Source organism: Mesoplodon mirus, assembly GCF_964341445.2.
Source record: "Mesoplodon mirus genome assembly, chromosome: 1".
In the NCBI taxonomy this organism is placed as follows: Eukaryota; Metazoa; Chordata; class Mammalia; order Artiodactyla; family Ziphiidae; genus Mesoplodon; species Mesoplodon mirus.
In genome coordinates this window covers 13,784,229-13,810,929 of record NC_138976.1, presented here as the reverse complement: position 1 = coordinate 13,810,929, position 26,701 = coordinate 13,784,229, and the positions used below count along the sequence as shown (strand labels likewise).

General features: G+C 51.6%; 1 protein-coding gene across 7 annotated transcripts; it reads right to left on the bottom strand.

Annotated features, from left to right (window-relative positions):
• Positions 1-1,447: 1,447 nt before the first annotated feature.
• TRAF1 (TNF receptor associated factor 1) lies at positions 1,448-25,260 on the bottom strand. 7 transcript variants are annotated; one of them, XM_082622459.1, is made up of 8 exons: positions 24,756-25,254; positions 21,290-22,053; positions 19,272-19,356; positions 9,531-9,596; positions 8,621-9,031; positions 6,963-7,140; positions 4,834-4,982; positions 1,448-2,764 (listed from the first exon to the last, which is right to left on the bottom strand). In XM_082622459.1, the coding sequence occupies exons 2-8, from the start codon at positions 21,427-21,429 to the stop codon at positions 2,546-2,548; spliced, it is 1,248 nt and encodes a 415-aa protein (XP_082478585.1). In that variant the 5' UTR covers positions 21,430-22,053; positions 24,756-25,254; the 3' UTR covers positions 1,448-2,545. The 7 variants fall into 7 exon arrangements, with proteins under 7 accessions (XP_082478585.1, XP_082478589.1, XP_082478586.1 ...); XM_082622463.1 differs by having other exon boundaries at positions 21,290-21,698; XM_082622460.1 differs by lacking the exon at positions 24,756-25,254 and adding an exon at positions 24,336-24,681.
• Positions 25,261-26,701: the final 1,441 nt, after the last annotated feature.

The following is a 26,701-nucleotide window of genomic DNA, read 5'->3' as shown; positions in this document are numbered from 1 at the left end:
TCTGTGCTCCAGCCCATCCTGCCTTCCTGCCTTCCTCTCTGTGGTTCCGCCTCCCAGACCTTACCTGAGGGCAAGACTGCATCCCATCTCTGGGTCTTTACTGTCCCTCACACCCCTATCCTCCACACCTCAAAAATATTTTAAGGGTGAGTTTACAGGCCACCTCTTCCAGGAAGCCCTCCGCGCTTCAACCAACGGATCTGAGTTCCTGTGCTGTCTCTGAGCCTCTCTTATCTATCAGTTTCAATGAGCTACTTATATACCTGTTTCACCCACTGCACTAAGAGTTTCTTGAGTGTAGGCTGCACATCTTACCGTTCCCCACGCCCTAGGGCCCAGCACAGTAGGTCTCAATAAAGCTTTACCGAAAGACTGGCTGCAGCTCACAGTGTCTGAAGAGAGTATGTGTCCTTTCCCATCAGATATAAGCGATGAAAGGCACAGAGAGATATTTGTCCCTAGTAGTGCTTGTCCCACAAATCGCTTGTTAGCTTAGTGAGTAGGGATGATTTTTTGTTTTTTGTTTTTTGGCCAGGACACCAGCTTTGAGACAGATGTCCCCATCACTAGCTGGGCCAGACCTTTCTTTCTACACACATCAAGGAAGCAAGTCAGCCTCATGACAGGTTGTCAGCAGCGGGGACGAGAAAAAGAAGCCCTGACACGTTTGTAGCCTATCACGTGTGGCAAGATGCCATTACACTACAAAGCACTAGGGCTCGGGTATCATATTTGGGCCTCGTGAAAACTTTGTGAGCTGGGCAGGGCCAGGCAGGATGCTTCCCCGTGTTTGTAAATGAAGAGGCTGAGGCATGATGGGATACCAGGTCTGGACTAGGGGTGGGTCTGGGTTTTCTGATATACTGATCCCACTGGGCCGTGCTGCTCCGTCACCTCTTATGTGAGCAGCATCCTCACAAACGCTGGGCTAGAGAGGACAGGCAAGGCTGCTGACCCACTTCACAGATGAGAACCCTGAGGGTGTGAGGCGTGAAGCCCATCACAGCCTCGGCAAATAGAGGAAGAGTAAGCTGCAGGGAAGCCTGGTGGGGAGAGGAGTGGGGGACCTGCCATGCATCTCTGAGCGGCAACGTGCAGCCTCAGGGCTCTGGAAAGACGGGCGAGGGTCCCTACAGGAACTGGTTGTGTAGGGACCTCCAAGGTGAGAAGACAAGCATGGGCCGCAGCCAGGCCAGGTCAGGTGGGCAGTGGTGCCCGGGCCTTTCTCTCTCTAGCCTCTCCTGTGTAGCATCTCCTTTGAGGTCACAGAACTCAGCGAGGGAGGCAGGCTGGGGCAGTTCCCCCATTACAGACAGAAGACTGAGGCAGAGAGGCATGTTCCTGCCAGCACACCAGCCTTGGATGCCACCTGCAAAACTGGCAGCACCACCCAGAGCTCACAAGTCACCACCAACTCCCACAACCAGACCCTTTATGAAAAGTGCAAAAGAGATTTTTTTTAAAATTCTTTCTTTGGTTTTATACATATAAAAGGACAACATCTGCGGGTGGCTCAGCAGTCCTGATCCATCAACTAGAGATGTGGTTGCCTTCGTTCATCGGGCGACACGGGATTCTGGAAATGGCCAAGAGTGGGGCCCCCAGGCAGGCAGTGTGGAGAGTCTGTGCCCCTCTCCTTCTCCACGCTCCTTCCAGCTGCCTCTGGGAGCTAGGGACCTGGTTTCACCTGGAGGAGGTGGAGGGGCACTCAGCTGGGGGAGGCGCAGGATGCAGGGCCTCTGCGTGGAGGGCAAGCAGACTGCCGGGCCCTGGGTGGCAGGTGCCGTGCGGGTCAGCTCAGCCCACCTGGCAGTACTGAAGGTGAATCAGGAAACTGGAGGGCATCGGGCTCCTGAATGTTTCCAGACCCCCCGCAGCACTAGGCCTCATCTGGCCCAGGAGGCCTAGAGTCAGAGACTCTGGGCTGGAAGGAACCATGAAGGTCTTCAAAACCACCCCTCCCCCCATTTGATGCCCTCCCCTGGTTTTGCTTGTTCACCTCCAGTGCTGGGGAACTCGGTCCAGGCTGGGACAGATTGAATTCGCACTGGCACCCTGTCACTTCCACCCCCTGGTCCTGGTTCTGATCCCAAGCAGGACGAGAGCAAGCTCACTCTCCATGGCGGCCTGCAGAGGCCTTCCCATCCCTGGAGCTTCTTCGCTGAGGTCCCACACCTCCAGCTCCCCATCCACGCCCCAGCCTGGTCCCCACACCCTCCCCATCTTGGCCGGAGTCCATCTCAACATTCAGGGCCGGGTGGCTCTCAGAGCTCCAGTGCTGCATGGTCAGTGCAGGGGGATCAGTCCTGCACCACCTCCTTTGGGACCCTCTGCCTTTGTGGGCCCAGTCCAAGGTCCTGCCACACTAAGGTGATAGCTAGCCACGGTCAATCTGTCAGCTCGGCTCACATCATGCCAGCCGCGGCCCATCACGGTGCCTTGGGATCTTGGGCGCCAAGGGCAGGACCTCAGTCACCTTGCTGAACCCCCGTCTGAGCGGGTGCTCCCTTGGGACCCGGGTGCGGCTTGCTTGGCCCCTCCTGCCCTAAGCGTTTGTCTCCACGATGCACTTGAGGAACATGGTGTCGTCCTTCACGTAGGCATGCTTGGGCGACTGCAGCTTGTTGAGGGGGAAGAAGAGCGGGCAGCCGCTGGCCACATTGGTTTCGCTCTGGGGCCGCTGGAAGGATGCTGAGTTCAGGTCGGGCCGGAAGGCGTCGATGGCGTGCTCACGGTTGTTCTGGTCGAGCAGCATGAAAGTGACCTGCGGGGCGGGGGCCGGTGGGAGGTCAGGGGCAGGGTCTGTGCCTGTCACCCGTGCAGCCCCTCTAACCCTGAGCTCACACGGATCAGGAGTCAAAGAAACACGTAAGGACCACACATGGCGTACAGGAAGAGCCCGGAAACGGAAGCACCTGGTACGTGAGCAGGCTTCAGCGGTGTCCCATGATTAGAGCTCAGGTGTTCTAACAGGAAGGGGGAATTCAGATGCCACTGCCAGTGGCTGTTGGGGGCTAAAGGGAGGACTAAGCCAGGACAAGGAGGCTGGACTCCATAACCCAAGATGTCCCTTCCTGCACTGAGATGTCTGCCTGATCCTTCAAACACAGCTGGACCCTGCCAGGCAAGAGCAGACAAGCCTTCCACTCAGCGGATGGCAATCAACACCCTGAAACACGAACCCAGCTTCTGGTCTGTACAGGGGCCCTATGTGCCTCCGAGAAGCCAACGATCTCAAAGTGACACACAGCCTCCTCCCTGGCACACGTCACTGAAATGCCCATCGCCCACAGCAGCCGTTCTCAAACTTGGCTGCACTTTAGAATTCCCTGGGAAGGTTTGAAAATTCCCGATGCTCAGGCCTCACCATCTATGGTAGTGAGACCCAGTCATTAGTATTTTGAAAATCCCCCCAGCACATATGGGAACCACTGACCTTCTGACTCATAGCCAGACCACTGTGGCACTACCGCTTCCACCCCACCCGCTTGCCCTATCTTCCTCCACCCCAGCTGAGGTGTGGAGTCCACACCCTCCCCTTCCCTCCCCCACTCCCTTGCTGCCGCCATTCGCCTGCAGGGAATCCCTGCCACAGTCCCACCTCCGGTGGCCCTTTTAAGCATTTTTAACAAACTTTATTTTTCAGAGCAATTTTAGGTGCACAGCAAAATTGAATGGACAACACAGAGATTTCCAAGTACATATCCCCACATAACCTCCTACGCTGTCAACGTCCACACCAAAGCGGTACATTTGCTACAGTTGATGAACCTATGTTGATGCATCATATTCACCCAAAGTCCCTAGTTTAAGGTTCATTCTTAGCATTGTGCATTCTATGGGTTTGGACAAATGTAAAGGACGTGAATCTTATCATTATAATATCATTCAGAGTATTTACACTGCCCTAAAAACCCTCTGCGTTCCACCTATTCATCTCTCCTCCCCTCCATGAAATCCTGGCAACCACTGATCTTTTTACTATCTCCACAGTTTTGCCTTTTCCAGAATGTCATATAATTGGAATCATACAGTATCTAGCTTTTTCAGATGGGCTTCTTTCACTCAGTAATATGCATTTAAGCTTCCTCCATATCTTTTCATGGCTTGGTAGCTTATTTCTTTACAGCACTGAATAATATTCCATTGTCTAGATTTACCAGAGCTTATTTATCCATTCACCTACTGAGGGACATCTTGACTGCTTCCAAGTTTTGGCGATTATGAATAAAGTTGCTGTAAATATCTGCCTGCAGGGGTTTTGTGTGGACGTAAGTTTTCAACGCATTTGGGTAAATACCAAGGAGTGTGATTTTCTGGGTCACATGATACAAGTATGTTTAATTTTGTAAGAAACCGCCAAACTATCTTCCAAAGTGGCTTTACCATTTTATAGTCCCACCAGCAGTGAGTGAGAGTTCCTGTTGCACCACATCCTTGCCAACACTGGGTGTTGTCAGCGTTTGGGATTTTGGCCATTCTAAAAGGTGTGCAGTGGCATCTGCCTCCTCCTTCCCTTTTTCTGACAATGCTGTCAGTTCAGGCTATCCCCACAGGACCTCCTCCAAGAAGTTTGCCTTATTCAGCCACCAAGTGAACTTCATCTCTACATGTCTTCCAGGGTCGCTGGTCCAAACACTTTAGCTCCTAGACTCAGAATGCAGCAAAGAGCCTTGGCTACTAGATGTGAACTCAGGCTCTTGTTTTATGAGGGGAAACTGACAGCACGGAGGGCAAAGGAACTGCCGAGGTCACACAGGCAAGTTCATGGCTAAATCAGGACCAGGACCGAAGTTTCCTCCACCCCACCCCCACTGTCCCCCAGGCCCATACCTTGTTCCGGAAAGGCCACGGCAGCAGAGCATCATACTCCCCTCTCATGATCACGATGAAGAGGGACATGTGGGTCCTCTTCCCCGTCCCGTCCCCATTCAGGTAGAGCCGCAGGCACAACTTGTATCCATACTTGGCAGTGTAGAAAGCTGAAATGAGGAAGACAGAGTCAGCGCCAAGGCAGCTGGAGAGTGCTGGACTTTGCAGATGAGGAAACTGGGACTGGCAGTTAGGCATGCCCAAGTCATGGCTCAAAACTACAAAACTGGGACTTCCCTGGTGGCACGGTGGTTAAGAATCTGCCTGCCAATGCAGGGGACACAGTTTTGACCCCTGGTCCGGGAAAACCCCACATGCTGCAGAGCAACTAAGCCTGTGCGCCACAACTACTGAGCCTGTGCTCTAAAGCCCACGACCCACAACTACTGAGCCCGCGCACCACAACTACTGAAGCCTGCGTGCCTAGAGCCCATGTTCCGCAACAAGAGAAGCCACTGCAATGAAAATCTCGCGCACCACAACGAAGACCCAATGCAGCCAAAAAATAAAAACAAAAAAATGAAATCTGGGGATGGAGCTCAGCGTTCTTCTCCGTTATAGAGCATCAAATCTTGGAGATCATCTGGCCTGGTGGCTGTCAAAGGCCATCAGAATCACAGATTGCCCCTGGAGCTTCTGACTCAGTAGTGCTGGGGTGAGGACTGAGAATTGGCATTTCTAACAGGGGATAGAGATGCTGCTGGCCCTGGGATCACACTTCTGATTTAACCAACCTGCATTCTGTAGTCGGGAACCCAAGCCCAGCAAGGGGAAGTGGCTGGCCACAGTGTCACAGTGTACTGGGGGCAGAGACAGAATTAGGGGCCAGGCCTCCTACCTCCCAACATGGACTTCTTTCTGCTGCCCTAGGCCAAGGGGTTGGGGTCTCCTGGAGGCTGGGAGAGAGTGCGGCGGCTCACAGTGCTGCCGGCCACCGCTGGCAAAGGCCCCCGGGATGAATTATCCCCTGGTGACTAGGCCCAGGGGCCTGTGGGCTCTCTCCCTGGGCAGCTGAAAGAGCCATCCGAGTGTGGGTTCCAGTAGCCGTCACCATGAGGGCCCTTCTGGGAGGGGCTGAATGGGGACAGGGTGTGGAGGGCGTGCGGGAAGGAGTGGAGGGGACAGGCTGACAGTCTGACTCATCTGTGCCCCTTGTGTTTTGGTAGAACAGGAAGCCAGAGACACTGCTTGCTTTTTCCCTCTCTGGAAAGAAGCCAGGACAAAAAAGCTTACGTGTAGGAGGCGAGGCCACCCCCTGAAGGGGCTGTCCCTGTTCCTGAGGAAAGGGGGCTGGCTTTGGGACCCAGCCTGCTCTGTGGTGTGGGGCAAGCTCCCATGCCCCTCTGAATCCCAGCACTGTTGACCTTGGGTGTGTCAGAGGAGCAGATGGCCAGGAAAGGCATGAGGCTGGAGCAGGTGTGAGTGGTGGTTAAAACTGCCATCGGCAGAAATCCTCCTTAACGACCCACCCGTTTACTTAGAGGCACACGAGTGAGGCCAGGGGAAAAGCACACAGATCGGAGCACAAATATACACATTGTTACATAGACAGCTATCAGTTAATTAAGAGAAACAACAACCCAGTAACTGCCTACTTTATGCAAGACATTGTGCCAGGCCCAGGGGCCCCAGAAATGACTAAGAACTGCCCCAGTTTACACAATACTCAATCACGAGCTCCCCACAGTGGTACACAGGAGTTCTCCACTTGTCTTATTTCAGACCACTGGGGTCTCTGAGGGCAGGGCCCCATGGTATTTACCTGCGAAAGTCACCCTGGGCTTCCCTCGCATCTACACAAACTTTGGTTCACAGCATACTCTCTTTCACAACAGATACCCACACAACGTAGATCATTTTATTCCTAGTTGCAGACCGTGACGGATGTCCAGGTATGCCTGGTGCAAACAGCCCCTGATCCACGTGGCTGAGCGGGGAGGGGCCTCCTACCTCTGCGGGCCTGGTAGGGCCAGGGGCCTGAATGGACACTGGCCTAACTGGACACAGCCCGCCTGTCAGAGTGGAACACCCACCCACCCACCCCCACCCGCCTCCCCCAGCTGGTGTCTGTGCCCCCGGGGAGGCCTTACCTGGGGAGAAGAGGCTGACGGTCCTGCCGCAGGCTGACTCATGGCACCGCCTGGTGACACTGGTGACCTTCCATAGGAAGGTGCCGTCGTAGGAGGCCTCTTCCATGAGGCGGAAGCCCTGCTCCAGCTTGCTCAGGGCCTGGTCTTTCTGGGCCAAGGTCTGCTGCAGCTCCACCACCTGGGGCGGGGAAGCCCATTCAGCCAGGAGCACCAGAACCCAGCTTGGCGGTGGGATGGGGACAGCGGGATGTAGAGACAGAGCTGCCCCTGAATTTGCTTTCCTTGCCTCCCTCAGCCATGTGCATCTGCCTTTGTATATGCTGTCCCTCCTGCCTGGGATTCCTTTCCCTTCCTTGTCCACTGGCCAACTCCTGTTCGTCCATCAGGAGCCTGGCTCACAGACTTCTTCCTCTGCGAAACACTTAACCACTGCCCTAGCTCAGCTGGTTTCTCTCTTTCATTTTCGATCTTATAGAGGCTTTACAACCATCTGAGATAGATTTTTCTGCCTTTCCAACAGGATAGATGGTCTCCCCTATCAACAGCTGGGTCCATGCTCATTTTATCTGTGTCCATGCCTTGCACAGTGCCTGGCACGTAAGAGTAGAGCCAGGAAATTCGTTAATGAACTGAAGACACAGTCACTGCCCTCGGGGAGGCCATCACCTTCCAACTGGGGCAAGAGTTACATAAATAAATCCTTTACTTCGCCACTCAAACCCAGTGCCTGGCTCTTCTGGTAGGTTCCTCAACTGACATTTGAAAGAATACAAATTTATTCTTGGGTGTACTCAGGTAGGGAAGTCAGGAATGGAAGTGAGTGTCCTTAAAGAAAATTGAATCCCTAATTTTATGGATGGGAAAGTTGCAGTCCTGTGACTTGCTCAGATCTATACAGCAAGTTAATGGTGGACCTGGAAGTAAAATCCAGGCCTAACTCAACATGAGACGGTGAAGTAATGTTGCTGCCCCCCCCAAAAAAGCAACATTAACATTGTGACTGGTTATACTAAGAAAAGTATAAGCTCTGGAACAAAGGAGGGGACAGTCTGGCGCACCCAAGAACTGTCAGAGAAGTGCATTATCTGGTGGTTTGGGACCACCACTCTGAGTGTGTGGAATCCTTTAGAGGCTGAGCCAGAACATATGAGGACAGCATGAAACAATGTGCTCTGATGAAGTGGTGAAGGCACTGGGGGTGTTTAGCCTAAAGAAGGAAACAATCAGGATATTATTACTGACTGATCATCTCTGAAGGGCTTCCATGGGGGCTAGAAGTCAGATGTTTTGGGGGCCCCGAGGGGCAGGGAAGACACAGGAGGCTGATTTTAGTTAAGTATGAGGGAGAACTTTCTAGCGGTGCAAAACATCCAGCTGTGGAATGAGATGCTTGGGGTGGGAATAGTCTATTGCAGAAGTTCAAGCAAAGGAAAGGAAGCACTGGACGGGGGAGTTTGACCTTGACTATAACTTCTGACTCGGTCCTCTTCCTAGAAGGTTTTGGGATTCAGAAGAGATATTTTTGGAGGAGGAGTGACTGGTCTGTGCAGGGAGAATACTTAGGAGGAAGGCTGGTCCTCTGCTCTGGAGACAAGATGGGGCGGCGGGGGTGTGTGTGCCTGAGCTGCCTTGAGGGTAAACGTGCCTCCCATGCTCACCCTCCGTTCCAAGTTCAGGATGTGCTCGCGGTCCAGCCGGCTCTGGTGGATGGAGGCGGCCAGGGCCAGGTGGGAGGCCTCCACCTCCTTGTTGAGGACGGCGACAATGTTCTCAAACACGCACAGCTTCCCCTCCAGCTCAGTCAGGAGCTTCTCCTTCACGAAGTGCTGCAGGGCCAGCTCCTCCTGGCTCTCGGAGCAGGGGGCCCGGTAGCAGTCCACCTCTAGGTCCCCAGCTGCCTCCACAGCCCCCTGCAGCTGCAGGTCTGACAGATTCTGCTCCAGGGCCATGGGTCCGGACCCCAGGCCAGAGCCCAGCTGGGCCTTCCACTGTTTCATGAACCCTAACAGCAGGTTCAGGTGGGTGGCCTGGGAGGTGACCTCATGCTCCTGCATGAACTTTGGGCCCCCCTGCCAAGAGAGTGGGGCTGATCAGTGAAAACAGAGGGGGAGGGAGGACCAGGGAGCAGTGGAGACTCCTGCCACCAAAGGCTGCCAAGGGAAGTCATATCCATTCACCTGGCCAAGGGAAGTGTACAGCAAGAGGGATTTGGAGAAGGATCCTGGCATCAGACATACCCATGGTGAGCTGTGTCCATCCCAGCCTCCAGAGCAACAATTCTGCCATGGCCTTGAGCACACTGATGATTCAGGACCATGGAGAGAAGCAAAGGGGTTTTTGGGGGTGCGGGCGGTGGTCATTTTTGTGATGCTACAATGCCCAGGTGAGACATTAAGAAGAACGCCCCTGAGTACGAAGATGATTTACTAGTGATTTTGTTGCTTGGGAAAGTCATGTAAGGTACAGCCAGAGGCGTAGCTTGATGTTGTGGGAACATCCCGGAGGGGCTGAGTGGGAAGGTCTGAGACTGTAGTGTACAGATCTCCTCTCTCACACTCAGATGCTTACCTTGAAGGAGCAGCCAACACCTGCAAAGGGACACCCAACTCCAGCCTCAGCCACCTCAGGGTGATCCTGGAAATAAGAACCATGTCACTGGATGTTATGGGGGTCCCAGTGGCACTGGGGCTCTCCGCAAAGCACCAGCATCCACCAGACATGAGCTGGGCTGGGCCACAAAACTTTGCACATGCTGTTCCTTCTGCTTCAGCCGTCCTGTAACCCTCCTTCAGAACAAGAGCAGGGCCCCTGCTGTGATCCTGGGAAGCGCTGCCACCTCTCCTGAGGATACATGTTCCACTCAGCCCTGTAATCATCATTTACTTTTTGGTTGCCCCCACTGGTCTGGGGGCTCCGTGAGGGCCCCTAACAAGCAACTTGACAATACTGTTAACCTATGTATAAGTCTGAGGAGTTTACAAAATGCTTTCATAGTCATAATTCTTCCTAGGGCCCCTAACAACACTTGGGGGTAGCAGGGTCGGTTTTTTGTTCCCATTTGATTGATGAAGAAACTGAAGCTCACAGAGCGGCAGGGATTTACTCAAGGAGGAACAGCTAGGAAGCAGCACAGCTCCAGGGATCTTCCTACCCCATATCTCTATCTCTTATCAAGAGTAAGCCCCGGGCTTCCCTGGTGGCACAGTGGTTGGGAGTCCGCCTGCCGATGCAGGGGACGCGGGTTTGTGCCCCGGTCCGGGAGGATACCGTGTGCCGCGGAGCGGCTGGGCCCGTGAGCCATGGCCGCTGGGCCTGCGCGTCCGGAGCCTGTGCTCTGCAACAGGAGAGGCCACAGCAGTGAGAGGCCCACGTACCGCAAAAAAAAAAAAAAAAAAAAAAAGTGTAAGCCCAGGAGAGACTGGGAGAACATTTTTTCCTAGACGTAGACCTGGAAAGGGCTTATATCCAGAATATATAAAGAACTCTTACAATTCAATAAGACAAACAACCTAATACAAAATGGGTAAAATACTGAACAGATACTTCACAAAATGAGATATACAAATGACAAGCCTATGTAAAGATGTTCAACATCACCGGTCATCAGAGAAATGCAAATTGTAACGAAATGCCACTGTCCACTCACTAAATGGCTAAAATTTACAAAGAACGATAATATCGAGCTTTGGTGAGGATGTGGAGGAACTGAAACACTCATAGGTTGCTAGTGGGAATGCAAAATGGTACAACCGCTTTGGGAAAATCTATGGAAGTATCTCATAAAGTTAAATCATACTTACAAAGTAACTTACTTACAGAACGTGCCTATCAAGTTATCGGACAACCCACACATTCCACTCCTAGGAATTTACCCAAGAGAAAGTGAAAATATGTCCGGGTGTATGTAAATGTTCACAGCAGCTTTACTCATAATAGGCCCACGCTGGCAGCAATCCAAGTATCCATCAACTGGTGGATGGATGAACAAAGTGTGGTATATCCATACTCCAGGACACTACTCAGCAGTCAGATGGACTAAATGACTAATATGTGCAATAACATGGAGGGACCTCAAAACATGCTAAATGAAAAGAGTCAAACACCAAAGACTACATACTAGGATTCTATTCTTACAAGATTCTAGAAAAGGCAAAGCTATAGTGACAGAAAATAGACCAGTGGCTTCCTGGGCTGCAGCTGGGGGAGACTGACTAAACAAGGGCACAAGGAAGCTTTTTCTGGTGCAGAATCATTCACCCTCCTGACTGCAGGTCACACGACTGTATACATTTCCCAGCATTCATCAATCTGTACACTTAAAATGAGTGAATTTTGTTACATGTAAATAATATCTTGATTTTCCAAGAGCTTTGTTGTTGTTTTTAAGAATAACCTCATGGGGTGATGTGAAGGGAGATTTGGATGAAAGGACGGGAGGACAGAGGTCTTTTGGGTTGAGCAAATACAAAGCCACACTAGTTATTATTCTCTAAAAGTAAAATAAGTGAGAGCTGTGGGCTTAATGAGTACAGTTGGATTGGGACACAGAGCACAGCCCAGCAAAAGGCCACGCCCCACTTTGCCCCATTGCCCGGGCTTCAAGCACAAGTTACTCCCAATAAAGAACAGAAAACAGATGTCTTACTGGGGAGGGGTGGGTCGCCTTGTCAGGGAGACTGCAATGGCTTTGGAAAGTGCCCTGTGATGCAGCCTCTCCCAGCAGGTAGCTTCCCGACATGAGGGAAGGATGGAGGGCCTGAGGCCAGTGAGGAACCTGGCGAATGCACGAGGGGCCATCTCTCAGGCCCTGAAACTCCCTACGAGCCCATGATTCAAATCCTCTGCAGTTTCTAACGGTATATGCTTGAAGTGAGAGTCAGAGGGAGGTAAAAAGTGAAAGGGATAAAACTAACGGCGGGAGTCCAGAATCGCCCACAGGTGGAGGGGCACGTGTTCCTTTGGCAGCTGAGCCCTGTGGTGCTGTGTCTGTGCAATGAAAGCCCATGCAGACTGGCAAGTGCTACATGGGTGGAGCGGGCATCCTTATTACCATGTACAATGGGAGTGGGCTGGGACCAGCCTCTCACGTCTGGCAGAGGAGGGGCAGGGGGTAACTTGAGAGGCCGCTGGTGGCCAGCCAGGCTGCCCAGAGTCCCACCATCAGTCACACAGTCTCTCATTCCTTGGGGTGCTTTCCAGGGTTAAGGGGGTGGGCTCTGGAGCCAGCCTGTCGGGGTGCAAAGTGCATCTCTGTCACTTCACACACTAGCTGCGTGGCCCTGGGAGAGTTATTAACTTCTCTATGTCTCAGTTTCCCAGTCTGCAAAATGAGGATAATAACAGAACTCCCCCTTATAGAGTTATGGTGAGGATTAAATGCCACAATACATGTAAATTCTGACATGACTGACCTATCGTGCTATAACAAAATACCACAAGCTTATTGGCTTAAAACAACCCCCATTGAGACTTCCCTGGTGGCACAGTGGTTAAGACTCTGCGCTCCCCATGCAGGGGGGCTGGGTTTGATCCCTGGCCAGGGAACTAGATCCCACATGCATGCCGCAACTAAGGAGCCCACCCACGTACTGCAACTAAGGAGCCAGTGAGCCACAACTAAGGAACCCGTGAGCTGCAACTAAGACCTGGCGCAACCAAATAAATAAACAAACAACAACAAAAAACCAACCCACATTTTTGGGGTTGGCCAAAAAGTTCGTTCTGGTTTTTCATGTCATGGAAAGGCCCGAACGAACTTTTTGGCCAGCCCAGTATTATCTTACAGACCTGGAGATCAGAAGTCCGAAAAGCGAGCAGGATCGTGCCCCTTCTGGAGGTCCAAGGTGAGCACCTGTTTTCTTGTTTTTCCAGCTTCTGGAGGCCGCCCGCATTCCTTGGCTCAGGGTCCCTCCCTCCATATTAAAAGCTAGCAGCAGAGCATCTTCCAATCTCGCTCTGATTCTGATTCTCTTGTCTCCCTCTTTTGGGGACCCTTGTGATAACAATAGGCTCACCAAATAAGCCAGTGTCATCTCCCCATCACAAGATCCTTAATTTAATCACATCTGCAAAGTCCCTTTTGCCATTGTTATGGGCTGAGTAGTGTCTCCCCACCCCAAATTCATATGGGGAAGTCCTAGCCCCCATGAACATGACTGTATTTGGAGACAGAGTATTTAAAAGAGGTAATTAAGTTAAAATGAGGTCATTAGGGGGGCTTCCCTGGTGGTGCAGTGGTTGAGAATCTGCCTGCCAATGCAGGGGACACGGGTTTGAGCCCTGGTCTGGGAAGATCCCACATGCCGCGGAGCAACTAGGCCTGTGAGCCATAATTACTGAGCCTGCGCGTCTGGAGCCTGTGCTCCACAACAAGAGAGGCCGCGATAGTGAGAGGCCCGCGCACCACGATGAAGAGTGGCCCCCACTTGCCGCAACTAGAGAAAGCCCTCACACAGAAACGAAGACCCAACATAGCCATAAATAAATAAATAAATAAATAAATAAAAATTTATTAAAAAAAAAAATGAGGTTAGGGTGAGCCCTATTCCAATATGACTGGTGTCCTTATAAGAAGAGAAAATTAGGACACAGACATCCAGAGGGAAGATGATGGGGAGATGCTGGGAGAAGAGGGCATCCACAAGCCAAGGAGAGAGGCCTCAGAAGAAACCAACTCTGTCTAGAACTTCTTGCCTCCAGAACTGTGAGAAAACAGATTTCTGTTGTTCACACCACCCAGTCTGTGGTACTTAGTTACGGCAGCCCGAGCAGACTAATAGAGCCATGTGAGGTGACATATTCACAGGTTCCGGGGATTAATGTGTGGACATCTTTGGGGAGCAACATTCTGCCTGACGTGGCACTCAATAAACGTTACCCATGATTAGTAGTAGTAGTACTATTATTAGCAAAATTATTCCTATGGGTTAAGCACTGCCCTTGGGACATCTTTTTCCTTTTGCTAATGGCTGTCACATACACGTATCTCATTTAATCCTCCCATCTCAAACTCGTAATAACTAATTCTGTAAAACCCTATTTTCCCACTGGATTTCCTTGGGGGTAGGTAGGGGTAAGGAACATCCCTAAATGCATTTGTATTTATACAGGACCAAAGCATTTTTGCAGGTTACCTCATAGGATCCTTACAATAATTCTCTGAGGCAGGCAGGGGGGGATTAGTTTCACCTTAATACAGGGTGGGAAACCTGGGCGAGCAGCTTGCTCCATGGCACACCAAGCTTGCACATGTGACAAGCCGACTGAATCCGGGTCTCCTGTCCCCCAGGTACGAGCCCTTCCGGGCTTGCTGCTCTCTCCACACCTGCGTGAGCACGGCCCCATCAGATCTCCCAGGGCCACGAGGAGGAGGTCGGGGCTTTGAGGTTCTGCCTCTCTCGTGTAGGTGAGGAAGCTGAAGCTCAGAGATGGCCGGTGACTTGCAGGATGCAAGCTTGGGGTGAGGCTGTGGCAGAGGCCAGGGGCCAGGAATCTACATCCAGGGTCCTTCCTCCTCACCAGGAGTCCTCACCTTGACTAAAGGGTAGCCTCATCTGAAGCCCAGGGACCGAGGGGACTGGAGAGGGAAGGGGCTGGGGTCGCAGAGGAAGAACGGGGCATCTGTCCTGAGCCAAGCCTGTGCCTGTCTGGTGCCACAGGAGGCCCCTGTGTGAGCGGTCTCATTGCTTGCAAACTGCTAAAAATAAAATTCGCAGTGGAATTTCCTCTGAGGAGGAAACAGAGAAAACAAAATCCCAGCCCTGAGGGAACACTTGTCCTTCTGTCCACGTCTGAGAAGTCTGGGGGTGTGTGGTGTTCCCAGCTTCCCTGCTTACCCAGGCCCTTTGTGACGGGGTCAGCAGAGAGCTCCATCAAAGGGCCCCCACTTGGGGACCTGGGGGCCTCCAAGAATGTGAGTGTCAAGAGGGTGCCGGGAGCATGAGAGCTGCCTCCGTGAAGCTACTGCACAGAGCGGAGGGTCTGCAATGTGCCAGGCACTTCCCACGCTGCTGGGCACTGAGGCTGGCCAAGGTCTTGGATGCCTGGAGGGGCTGTTTTTGCTTGGGTCTCAGCTAGTGCTGAGGGAGAGGCACTCTACAGTGACAGGGTGGACTCGGTCCACTCGCCAGTTCCTGCCCGCCTCTGTACCTGAGTCAATTTCCTTTCTGGCAACCTCTGCTTGGCTCGACTGCCACCTCCTCCAGGAAGTCCTGCCTGATTCCCCTAGTTGAAAGTAGTCTTGCCCATTCCTGTTTCCACAGCATTTGGTGGATTCCAGCACTTAAGGCTGACTGTGTATTTAAACCTGTGTAAAACATTTGGGGGTGATCCACCATCTGGAGGCAGCAGAGAGGAGATGTCAGCAGCCTAAGGGGCAGGAGTGGGAGCCTGGCTCTGCCCTCCCTTTGCTGTATGACTGGTGCAGGCACACCTCTTCACTGCACCTCGATATATTACCCACTGGTGAAATAGGGGTATCACCACTGCCCATGACACAGGATGTCACGGGATCGATAAGGTTACAGATGCAATTGTCAAGCTCAGAAGTGTAAGGGGGTTCATTTCCAGGCATTACATTTCAAAGGACACAGATATGCACAGAGGCTGAGGACAGACTCAAGAGGGACGTGGTCAGCGTCCTTCCACAGACTCAGGACCGCCTCAGGGGACAGGAGGCGGACTGACTTACTTTTTGTGGCCCCAAGGGAGACAGATTTCAGCTCAGTACAAACAAAGAGGAAAATGGTACAACAGTTAGTTCCCCATGGTGGAAGTGGTGCTTTCGTGCAGTAATGAGCTCCCCGTCACTGGAAGGACACAAAGCCACTTGGCAGGAATCCAGTACAGAACGGAAATTGGACTAGACAGCTTGACCTCCTATCATTTTCTGATTCTAGAATAATTTAAGGCGCTCTTGTAAGCCACTGGCAGCAGATGCCAGCTTGCTTTTGACCTTCCTGAGTGACCTCAGAGGGAAGAGAGTGAGAGAAACAATCCCATTCACAGGGTCTCAGGCAGACAGAATTGATTGCTATTTCCCAGCCACCGGGTCGTCCCCTACTTCACTGTCACTTCTGTAGGAAGGTCATTCTAGGCAAGAACCAAGTCTCTAACCAGGTCAACAGTTATCCTTTAATATCTGCTTCTTACATGAGCTAATCGGTCTAGGGCTTTGAACACTTCTTAGAGAGATATTAATCCAATGAAGTCAGAGGAGGGGGACAAACTGATAAGCAGATGGCATGGAAAGTGTTGCAAGAATGGGCACCTTGGGGCTTAGCTCAGCTGGTCTCCGGCCTGGCCTGTCCACCGCACCTTCACTTCCCAGGTTTCCCCAGATGCACAAACTGCAGAATCACCATGTATGCAAAGTGTTGATTTATAATCAGCTGCTTTCCTTTGGTCAAAAGTCCCCCCAAAGTTCCCATTGGGTCAGAAGCTGAAGGAGTCCCTGGTCTTTCCACTTGTGGCTTTGCGCAGGTGTCAGACCACTGGCTCACGCCACCCCCCAGCTTTCCACTGGGGGTGTACCCTCCTCCCACTCTGTAGCCTGTTCCAGTGCCTGTAATTCCATCATAAGAGTCACTGCATTTGGTTTAAGGCAGCAAGTTTCAAACTGTGCTCTGCAGGGCCCTAGGAATCCCCAGTGTCTCTGAGGGGCTGGGACAGGAGAAGGAAGTGGGGTAACCAAAAGGACAGGGCTCCAGGCTCCCCTTTAATCAGAACGCTTCTACCTTCATCTGATTTCACATTAACAAAGATGAAAAAATTAAGACTACTGGGTTGAGAGATATTAAAATATCTCATCTTTATGTTATCTAAGATTTGTACAATGAATCTGTATTCATTTTGTTAAGAGGCAAGAATAAAACAAGTCAAAACAATAGTCCTGATGCCTTCAGACAGGCAGGTGCCTTAGAAAGCATCTAGCCCATGTCCTCTCTTTCGAGGGTGGAGTACAAAGATGCTCAGATAGGGAGGCTTGGAAATTTATTCCATGGGTGTTAATCCTATTAGCTCGTAACCACATTGTAGAGTAGAAAGTTCTGGGGAAATGCACTGGATCCTTACTATTATTCCCTTGAGGACCTGCGGGGGGAGAGGGTTGCTGACAAGAAGACAGGAAAGCCCTCAAAAAGACAAATACCGTATGCTAACACATATATATGGAATTTAAGAAAAAAAAAATGTCATGAAGAACCTACGGGTAAAACAGGAATAAAGACACAGACCTACTTGAGAATGGACTTGAGGATATGGGGAGGGGGAAGGGTAAGCTGTGACAAAGCGAGAGAGAGGCATGGACATATATACACTACCAAACATAAGGTAGATAGCTAGTGGGAAGCAGCTGCATAGCACAGGGAGATCAGCTCGGTGGTTTGTGACCGACTGGAGGGGTGGGATAGGGAGGGTGGGAGGGAGGGAGACGCAAGAGGGAAGGGATATGGGAACAGATGTATATGTATAACTGATTCACTTTGTTATAAAGCAGAAACTAATACACCATTGTGAAGCAATTATACTCCAATAAAGTTGTAAAAAAAAAAAAATACAGCTCTGGTGGCACAGGAAATTCCTCCAACTCTCCGCAGGAGAGGGGCCAGAGCGGAGAAGGGGTAAGAAGGTGTGGAGACCTGCCTGCCTCTGGTTCCACAGTGGGAGGGAGAGCCGCCCTGTCAGCCACTGACTGGCAGTGGGACATTGCAGGTGCTGGAAAGACCCTGCACAGTCAACCTGGCATCTTCATTTTACAGGTGGAAACAGGGGAGTCATCTCAGCCATGCACTGAATTATAGAGCCATCCTCAGACACCAGGCTCCTGACCCCTGGGCCATGGTTCAGGCAAGGGTGGAGCTTTGGTTGAAAGGAGCCGGTGCCTCACAGTGTGGACAGTGCTGGTGGCCAAGTTGGCGAGACCCTGGTCACGAGGGAGCTTTGCAATGAGACGCCCCTGTGGGTGTCGGGGCCCATGTGTAAGAGGGGGTTAGATATACAGCAGGGATTCTTAAAGCTTTGGATTCACAGACCAATACCAGTTTGTTTGCTTTTTAAATTAGGAGATTAACATAAAGATTGCCATTTTAAAATTTTACTAAATAAAGGCTTTACCCCGAATTCTATCACCAATCACGATCATTTCCTTTATACAAAGACATGAATAGGAAGGGCATCATCTCAGAGTAAAGGTTGACTCTATAAATGGAAAGAATTTAGTTTTATAAGAAAAACCTATGACAATTTCCTTATATTTTTTTTTATCATTTTTGTCATGAACTGGTGGGAATGGACCAGGGCTGGTAAACATGTGGGAACCTCTGGGCTGGACAGATGACCTGAGAGGGTTCTTCCCCAGCTCAGAAGAGCTGGGGTTCTAAACTGATGCCTGAGGGTATCTCTTTGGCCCCTCACACTACCAGAGTTGCATCTTATTCCTGGAAGCATGGTTTGGCAGAGCCAGAGAAGTGAGATGAGGATGGCCTGTCCCTGTCTGAGGGCAAACAGGGCCAGAAAGAACTGTCTAGGTCAAGAGTTGGCCAACTTTTCCTGTCAAGAGCCAGACAGTGAATATTTTGGGCTGTGAGGCCTCTGTTGCAACTATTCACCTCTGCTGTTTTAGGACAGAAGCAGCTACAGGGACTTCCCTGGTAGCACAGTGGATAAAACTCCATGCTCCCAATGCAGCAGGCCCAGGTTCGATCCCTGGTCAGGGAACTAGATCCCACATGCATGCCGCAACTAAGAGTTCGCATGCCACAACTCAGGAGCCTGCCTGCTGCAACTAAGACCCGGCACAACCAAATAAATATAAATAAATAAATAAATAAATATTATAAATAGAAAAGCAGCCACACACAAGGCATATATACATGAGTGAGTTGTGGCTGTGAACCAATATAACTTTATTTAGGGACCTGGAAATTTGAATGCCTTATAATTTTCATGTGTCACAAAATCTCATCCTCTTTTCAATTTTTAGAAACCTTTGAAGTGTAAAAACCATCCTTTGCTCGTAAGCTGTACAAACAGGTGGCAGGCTGAGTTGGGCCCGCAGGCTGTGGTGTGTTGACCCCTGTCTAGATGCTGTTCTCACCCTGAGTCTGTCACAGGTCGGCCAGGTGGCTTGGGGCAAGTTGCTTCCCCACCGCGAGTGTCAGTCTCCTCACTGCTGACAAAAATGAATTCAGTCTAGACTCAGACAAAGAAGGAGCCATCTGGCAGGGACTAGGTGGGCAGATACCTACTTGGCCTCTTCCCCTGCCAACAGAGACAACTGACAGACAGTCTTTCCTGGCAGTGCCAACTTACCTGCTCCTGAGACAGAAGGCTTCCAGGCCTTTCGGATGGTGTGTCATCCCCTTTGCATTTGGGACAGATCCGATCTTCACCATTCCTGGGGACACATGAACAAATGCCACTAAGTGAGGCATTCACGACTCCATGGCACCAACCTCCGTCCCCAGAGCTCCAAAAGTGTAGGCCTTGCCCAGTGTGGCAGCTGACACCAATGAGCACACAGCTCCACAATCCCAGACCCAGCATTCCCAAACCAATGTTTTCCTGTAGTTTGCAGTGAGCTTCTCTGGCAGCCAAACCTGATCTGAACTGACTAGAGGCTATTAAAGCCCCTACTTATCCCACTTAGTGTGAATATTTATGTTTGCAGAAATATTCATTGCTTAATTATAAGGTGCATCCCCAATCCCCGCTGGAAGAATTACATAGTAATGCACTGACTTGCTTTTCTAAAATCTGAAAAACTTCTGCATTCCAAACTACATCTGACCCCAGGGGTTCAGACAAAGGACTGTGGATGTGCAGCTATATTAGTTCTTCTCAGCTTCCTCTATTTTATTTTGGTCTCTTATTTTTAGTAATTACAGATGATCATGGCCTCTCAGAATAAGAAGGGACCACCGAGAACACCTAGCCTGAGGTTCTTAACCAGGAGTGGGTGCCAGACTCTGAATGGGGTGACACATGGGCCTATGTGCTTTAGCAAAGCTCCCAAGCCATCTGATCCTCAGTGAGAGCCACTGGTCAGGTCCATTTTACAGGAAGGAGGATGAGGCCTCAGAAGACGTATGGATCAACCAAGGTCGAGTGAGGCAGGGGCAGAGCTGGGCAGAGCTCTTCAGGCCTCAGGCCTGGATCCCTCTCCCGCCTCTGCCAGGATTTGGAAGAACAGCGAAGGAAGCCAAGAGACCCATTGCAAAAGCCTGAGATGAAGCCAGGATGGTAAAACCAGTCAAGCTTTTCTCCTCCCCCACACGTGCCCTTTTCACCACCACCTCTCCCCTCCTTCTCTCAGCCTCCTCCTTTGTGAAAGCATTGGAACTCCTCAAGCTTGCCTAAGAAGTTTCCCACCTTCTTAAACTGTAAAGTCCCAAACAAAGGTCACGCTGGGGGTGCACAGCAGTTTAAGAACACATCTGCCAGGAAACTGACCTGGGGCAAACTGACCTCATCTGTCCACTAGGCCTCATTGTCCTCATTTGTAAAATAGGGTAATAATAGTATCCACCTTCCCAAGGCTCTTCTGAAGACACAAGGAAAGAGGGCTTGGCACACAGTTGGTACATAATAGTTGCTTAAGGTGGGATACTGATGATCATATTGATGTCACACCTGAGTTATTTATATTTTAAATATAAACATACACATATTTTAATATATAATATACAATGTAAATTATATATGCATATTTTATAAACATGCAAAGTGTGTGCATTATATATAGATATTTATATGCAAATATATACATATTTTATATATATATACATAAATATATAATACATGAATATAGTAGATATTTTTGTCCCCTTTAAAAGCATTCCCAGCAAACAGTCTGAGGTGATGGGTGATATTGTGGAAGAAGATATATTTGTACAGCAGTTTGTCATTTACCAGGGAGTTCATATTCATTATTACAAGAATTTTTTGGAATGTTATTGACTGGGCCTTGTAACAATCCTGGGAGGTAGAAAATCACTTTACAGGCATTTTACAGACAAGGAGGCTGAGTCTTCAAGACATCAAGCAATTTGCACAGGCCACACAGTAAGTAGCCCAGCTGGACCCAGAGGCTCTCCCCCTGACCCCGGATGGCCTTCTGCTAAGGGAGCTGACGTTTTTCTGTGGCTACTTCTCCTTCCACCAACAGTCAGACGGGGCAGTGTCCGGGACCGCGAGGAACAGGTGTGGAAGCTGAGGCCAGAGAGGTGAAGTCACCTGCCCAAAACCACGGTTCCTCTCACCCTTGCCTCCCGTGATGGGTCCCTCCCTGGCACCTCCGTCCCACCCGCCTCTCTCCTCCGACCCCTCACCTCACGTTCTCAGAGAGACAGACGGCGCAGCAGAGGGGCCTGGGCTCTGGTGGGTCCTGGCAGACGGTGGGGGGGCACCCAAAGGGGAACTCGTTCTCATCGGGGGCCGGGCGGGGGCTGCTGGCCGAGCCAGAGGCCATCTTGGGGTCCCAGGCTGGCTGGTGGGGGGGCCCTGTTCAAGCTCCTCTGGGGAGGGGACCAGCTCCGTGGAGTCTGTGTTGGGAGAAGAGGTGAGTGCTGGCCGGGCCACCCTCTCTGATGAGCAGGAGTCTGATGATTTTATCTTCTCGCTGGCTTGTGTGGTTCAACGTCACAGCTGAGTCACAGCAGGGATGAGACAGGAATTACCCTTTGTGGTGAAAAAAATCCCCTGGATGGTGACTGCAGGCTCTAGGAGTGTCCAGTCATTCTTTTGAGCAAGAGGGAGGGGAGGGCGAGTCAGAGAGAAAAAAGAACCATGTCATGGACTTTTAGGAACCACAGTTAGAGTTTCCCCTGTCGGAGGACCTCAGGCTGCCACTGGCTTCCTCCACTTCCTCCCCAGGGGAAAGGGGCAGAGAGAGCCCCAGTCGGTGACTTGTCAGTGTTCCCTGGAACCTCCGAGCAGCCTAGGATACTCGGTGTGGGTGTTCACTGCCCCAGTGGAAACCCCCAGGGTTCTGGAGTCAGGTCCAAAAATGCAAGTTCCATGCATATTAGCTCTGCCCTGTCCAGAGTATCTTAGGTAAAAGTCACTTTTGCACAGCGGGTCTCGGTTACCCCATCTGTAAAAAAAATAAAAGAGGAATTGCAACAGGATTCTCTCCAAGACTTCTCTGGGGTCTAAACTTCTGGGACCCCATGGCCAAGGCCAGCAGGAAGGCTTCTGATGGCCCAGCCCTGCCCGTGGCGTTCTTCATCAGTATGTGTGACACCTGGCCCTCCCCTCTTAAGTCCAAGGCCTCAGGACCATGGACTGCTCAGGGCCCTACCTCCACGGCCCCACTCAGGAAGTCATAGGTGGCCACAGACTCGGATCAGGCGCCACAACTTCCTGGCCCTGAGGAGAACAAAGGTCTAAATAAATACAAAGTCACGAGGAGTTGGTCTCAGCAGCCAAGTGGGACGCAGATCCATGGTTGTGTGGGAAGCGTGGCTCCTGGCACATCTACCATGCCCCAGGCAACATTTTCCTTCCTATTCCTTAGAGCAACCTGTTAGGAATTCCGCAGGCATGTGGAGGCACAGAGGAGCAAGATGCCTGGTCCAAAGTCACCCAGCACCTGGTGGTACAGCACGATGACCACCAGGTCTGTAGGACTCTAAGCTCTGTGTTCTTCCTCCCATTCAAGAGAGGCAAAAACAAGGCAGCTTGGTGGAGCCTACAGAGCCCAGGGTGGAGTCAGAGCTTCTAGCCTTTGTTTTCTCACCTACCAAATGGAAAAGATGATCACTCCACATCTTTCTATTCTGCTGGGTTGCTACTAAAGGTTTTGCAAACTTTCATAGTAGTTTCAAATCACAGGCTTTGAGGTCTAACAGATCTGAGTTGGGATCCTGAGTTCATCACTTACTAGCTGTGGGTCCTGGGACAAGGTCAGTAACTTCTCTGCACCTCAGTTTCTACATCTGCAAAATGGGGTTAATATTAATACCTACTTCACCTGACTTGTAATAACTAAATGAGATCATGGGTGAAAGCATGGCATGGTGCATGGCCCAACTGAAGTGCTCGAAAAGCTTTGATATTGATGATGGCCACAGCCCTTCCAGCTCCTCAAGGTCACGAAGAAAGATTAAAATGGTAAGTTATGCTTATATAGTGTTTTCACATCCATCAACTTTAGATGAGCCTCACAAGTGGGCAAGGCAGGTCAGACGTTGTCCTCTGACCCTAGTAAATTCAACTGTCCACCTTCCCGGGAGCGATGCTGAGTCTGCCAGGGGTTGCTGGCAAAGAGGGCATGGCACCCTACCCTACTGCTGCAGTGGAAATCAGGACCTCCACCCTCACCTGGGCCAGCCCTGACCTGGCCCTCTCAGCAAACGACCTTGAGGCCTACTTCAGAGAAAGACTATCAGAAAGCCACTCACTTAACCACATACCCCAAACCTGCAAACTTCCCTGCATCCCCACCTGCTCCCTCCTTCCCTTGGTTTGGCACAGGAACCCAAGACTTCTCTCTCCATCCAAGCTCTTGGGTCCCTTTCTCTCTGCTCCCTTTTCTCTCCCCTCTGTCTTCAATGCCTCCCAGCTCCTTCCTATCAGCAGCAAAGTATGCGCAAGCTGCTCTGGTAATTCCAAGTGAAAAGTAACAGGTACTTTTAGTGCTGTGTTAAGTGCTTTTACAGGCACCATCTCATCTAATCTTCACGTGAACCCTATGAGGCAGGTATTGTCATCTTCATCCCCATTTTACGGAAAAGTGAACTGAGGCCCCAAGAGGTTCAGTGACATGCCCAAGGACTCCCCGATAGTGAGCGGGGACTCGGGAGCCCTGAGCCTGTGTTCTAACCACACATGGTGCTTTAAAACGCCCTTTACCCTCATTCCACCTTCCTCTCCAGCATCTACACCTTCTCACTTTAACATAACTTCTAGAAAATACTGTCTACACGGGCACTCCGCATCATCACTCCAATCTCCATGGAACCATCTCCCCAAGGTTCTCAAGGTCGAGGTTGCCAAATGCCCGGGGCTTGTCCCAGTTCCTATCCAACCAGCCCTGTGGCCAGCACCTGACACGCCTCTTGGCGCCTCCTTTCCAGTTCCCTTCCTTGCTGTGGCTTCCTGCACCCCTTCCGTGCTCCCCCCCGCCCCCACTTCTGTGGCTGCTCCTCCCTGTGTCTCCTTGACCCCCTTCTCTTCCACTCTGAACCGCCACCAGCCCCATCTCCGCGGCCCCACCCGCGGGGCCCGAAGACGCGGAGTCTCTGCGCTGCACACCCGCGTCTCCCCAGCCTTCTACTTGTCCTTCGGGGCGCAGCGGGACCAGACCCCACTTTCCCTGGGAGTCCCGGTGGGCCGCCCCAGGATGAGGTTGGGCTCCCAGCTTTGCGATCCTACCGCGTCCCGCAGCTGGAGCACAATCCCCCCCGCCCGGCTCAGTGATGCCGGATGACCTGTCCGTGTCCCCCAGCCCCGTTCGTGCGCCCCCCGCGGGCTGGTGACGGCCGTCTCGCCACCGCCACATCTCCGGATGCGTGCGCAGCGATGGGAGCAGAGCGGCGCCCGCGACTATTCAAGGATAAGCCACCGCAGGGCTGCCCCGGGCGCCCGCAGGAAGGGCGGGGGCAGCGAGTCCCGGGCAGGGCTCTGCAGCCGGGATTCCAGGTCCCGGAGGAGCGCGGGGGGGGTGGCCCGCACTTGGGCAACCCCCGCCCCAGAGAGCTGGAGCCGGGCTGTCCCGGGCGGGGAGGGCTGGGGCGGCGGCCCGGAGCCTCCGCAGTCCCGGGGCGGGTGGGGGCGGGGTGCAGTGCAACCAACCTTGGCGCCGCCGCCGCCGCCGCCGCCTCCCAGCGGTCCGGCGGGAGCTTCCGGTGGCGCGAGGACTCGGCCCAGGCGGCGGAAACCGGGGAGGGCAAGCCCGGGGTCGGTTCCTGCAGCCGGAGCCGCCTTTCCGAGGCGGCCTCGGGGGCGGGGCGAGCGCTCCCCGATGGGGAAAGTAGGCCCGGGGCGGTATCCACGGCGTCGCAGACTCTGTTTTTCCACTGAAGACTGACCTTCTGTTCTCCTTCTCCCCGCGCGAGTTCCTGGCACGTGTGTGGGACTCAAAGTATTCGCAGACTAAACGAACACGGACCTGGGACTTGAACCCCCATCCTGTCCCCTGCCTGCCTGCAATCCCGCGTGGGGTGGGGCGAGCAGCAGCAAAACCCAAGTCTTAGCCCTCTTAGATTCCTGCAAAGATCCTAGCACAGTGTCAGGCTCGTCCAAGCTTATTGGGTTGGAGCAATCAGCGAAGAGGTGTAAACAGCGGTTCTGAAGGCACGGCGCTTCCACAACACCGGGTGTTTTCAGAAACTGTTTCTGGTTTTGTCTAAACACACACACAGCCACTTATTCCTTATGAATTTTGTGTATATCAATCAAAATAGTTATGGTACTTAGTGTTGGGATAGAATTTTTGTCTAAAAGGTACAAACAACCTTTATTTTTGCGAATTTGATAAAGGCTCCTTCTCCATCAAGACCTAACATCTGCAGGACTGTTAGCTGAGGAAGCAGTGAGCCTGCCTACTTTGTTGGTTTTGTTTCCTTTTTGTTGCTCAGAGGCACCCATTACATTCTCTATGTATTAGGGTCCCATTTTTTGTCTTGACACCAACTGGAGTTGGGAACTGTGTTTTACTCCTTTGGTGTTGCTTGTTTTTAACCTGGGATGTATTTAAGCCTCTCACTCACCTGGGGCAGAACTCCCAGCTTCTGCCTGAGGAGCTGATGCTGCAGGACAGACTCCTCCTGGAGAAAGGAGGGCCTCGGTCCTACCTGGAGGGGAGGCGCCTGCCTGCAGACAAGCAGAGGGTCTCAGGGCCTCCAAGACAGGCAATCTGTGGGACACTGACCAGAGGTGGCCTCTGTGGTCAGGTTCAATTCTAAGAGAAAAGGATTTAGAGCTTTGAGTCTCTGATTTAAAAATTCATTGATTCTCAGTGCAGTGGGACCTCTAAAAGCCCTTCTCTGCTCCCACCTCTCTCCCACCCACCCCCTTCCTCCCTGCCCCAGGCCAGTGTAAGTGAGCAGGCAACCTGACTTTACTGTCTTCATGTGCCACATCCTGTTTTCAGATTAATGAGCTCATTTGGTGGAAATTTACCAAGGGAAATAGTTTAATTTTGGAAAGTACCAAAAACTTATCTGTAGTCACTCGACTTATTTTTGGGGGCTCTTGAAATAGAGGGGGCATCACCAGAGGACCTCTGAGCACTCAGCAAGTGGCAAGCCTGCAGAAATTGAAAGCGGAGCCCAGTGAGGCTTAACCTGACTCAGAAAGGAATCGAAACCCTTTGGAGACCACTCATCTCTACCCAGTAGAAAAAAATTTTTTTTTCCAAAAATAAGTTTAAGAAGAAAAGTAGTCCATCTGGCTAAGGCCTAAGATCTGGTGGTATGAACCTGGGGCCATGATTGGGGAACAAGAAAGCACACACAGGGAAGTAGGGAATGTTTGAGCCTCAGCGGTCCCACTCACATCCATAATCGGCTCTGCTTGTTCTACAAAGCACCAAAAGGTTTCCATTCTCCAGTTTTGCCCCAATCCTTCAGCTGTCAGGCTCTTGACGTTGAAGTTGCCTGCTAGCCTTGTAGCCTTTTGAGCTTGTGGCTCCTGCAAGGAACTAAGGACTGAGTGGCTAGGAGGACTATGGAAAGTTAAAGTTTGGTGAGCCATTCTGCTTTGAAGATGGTAGAGCACGTGTGACAAGCCCCGTAAGT

Excerpts from the sequence above, each read along its gene's own strand:
- TRAF1 (XM_082622459.1), bottom strand. The coding sequence starts at position 21,429 with ATGGCCTCTGGCTCGGCCAGCAGCCCCCGCCCGGCCCCCGATGAGAAC. Across the intron at positions 19,357-21,289 it reads TGTCTCTCTGAGAACGTGAG|GAATGGTGAAGATCGGATCT; the intron begins GTGAGGGGTCGG and ends ATGTGTCCCCAG. Across the intron at positions 9,597-19,271 it reads GCCTTCTGTCTCAGGAGCAG|GATCACCCTGAGGTGGCTGA; the intron begins GTAAGTTGGCAC and ends TCTTATTTCCAG.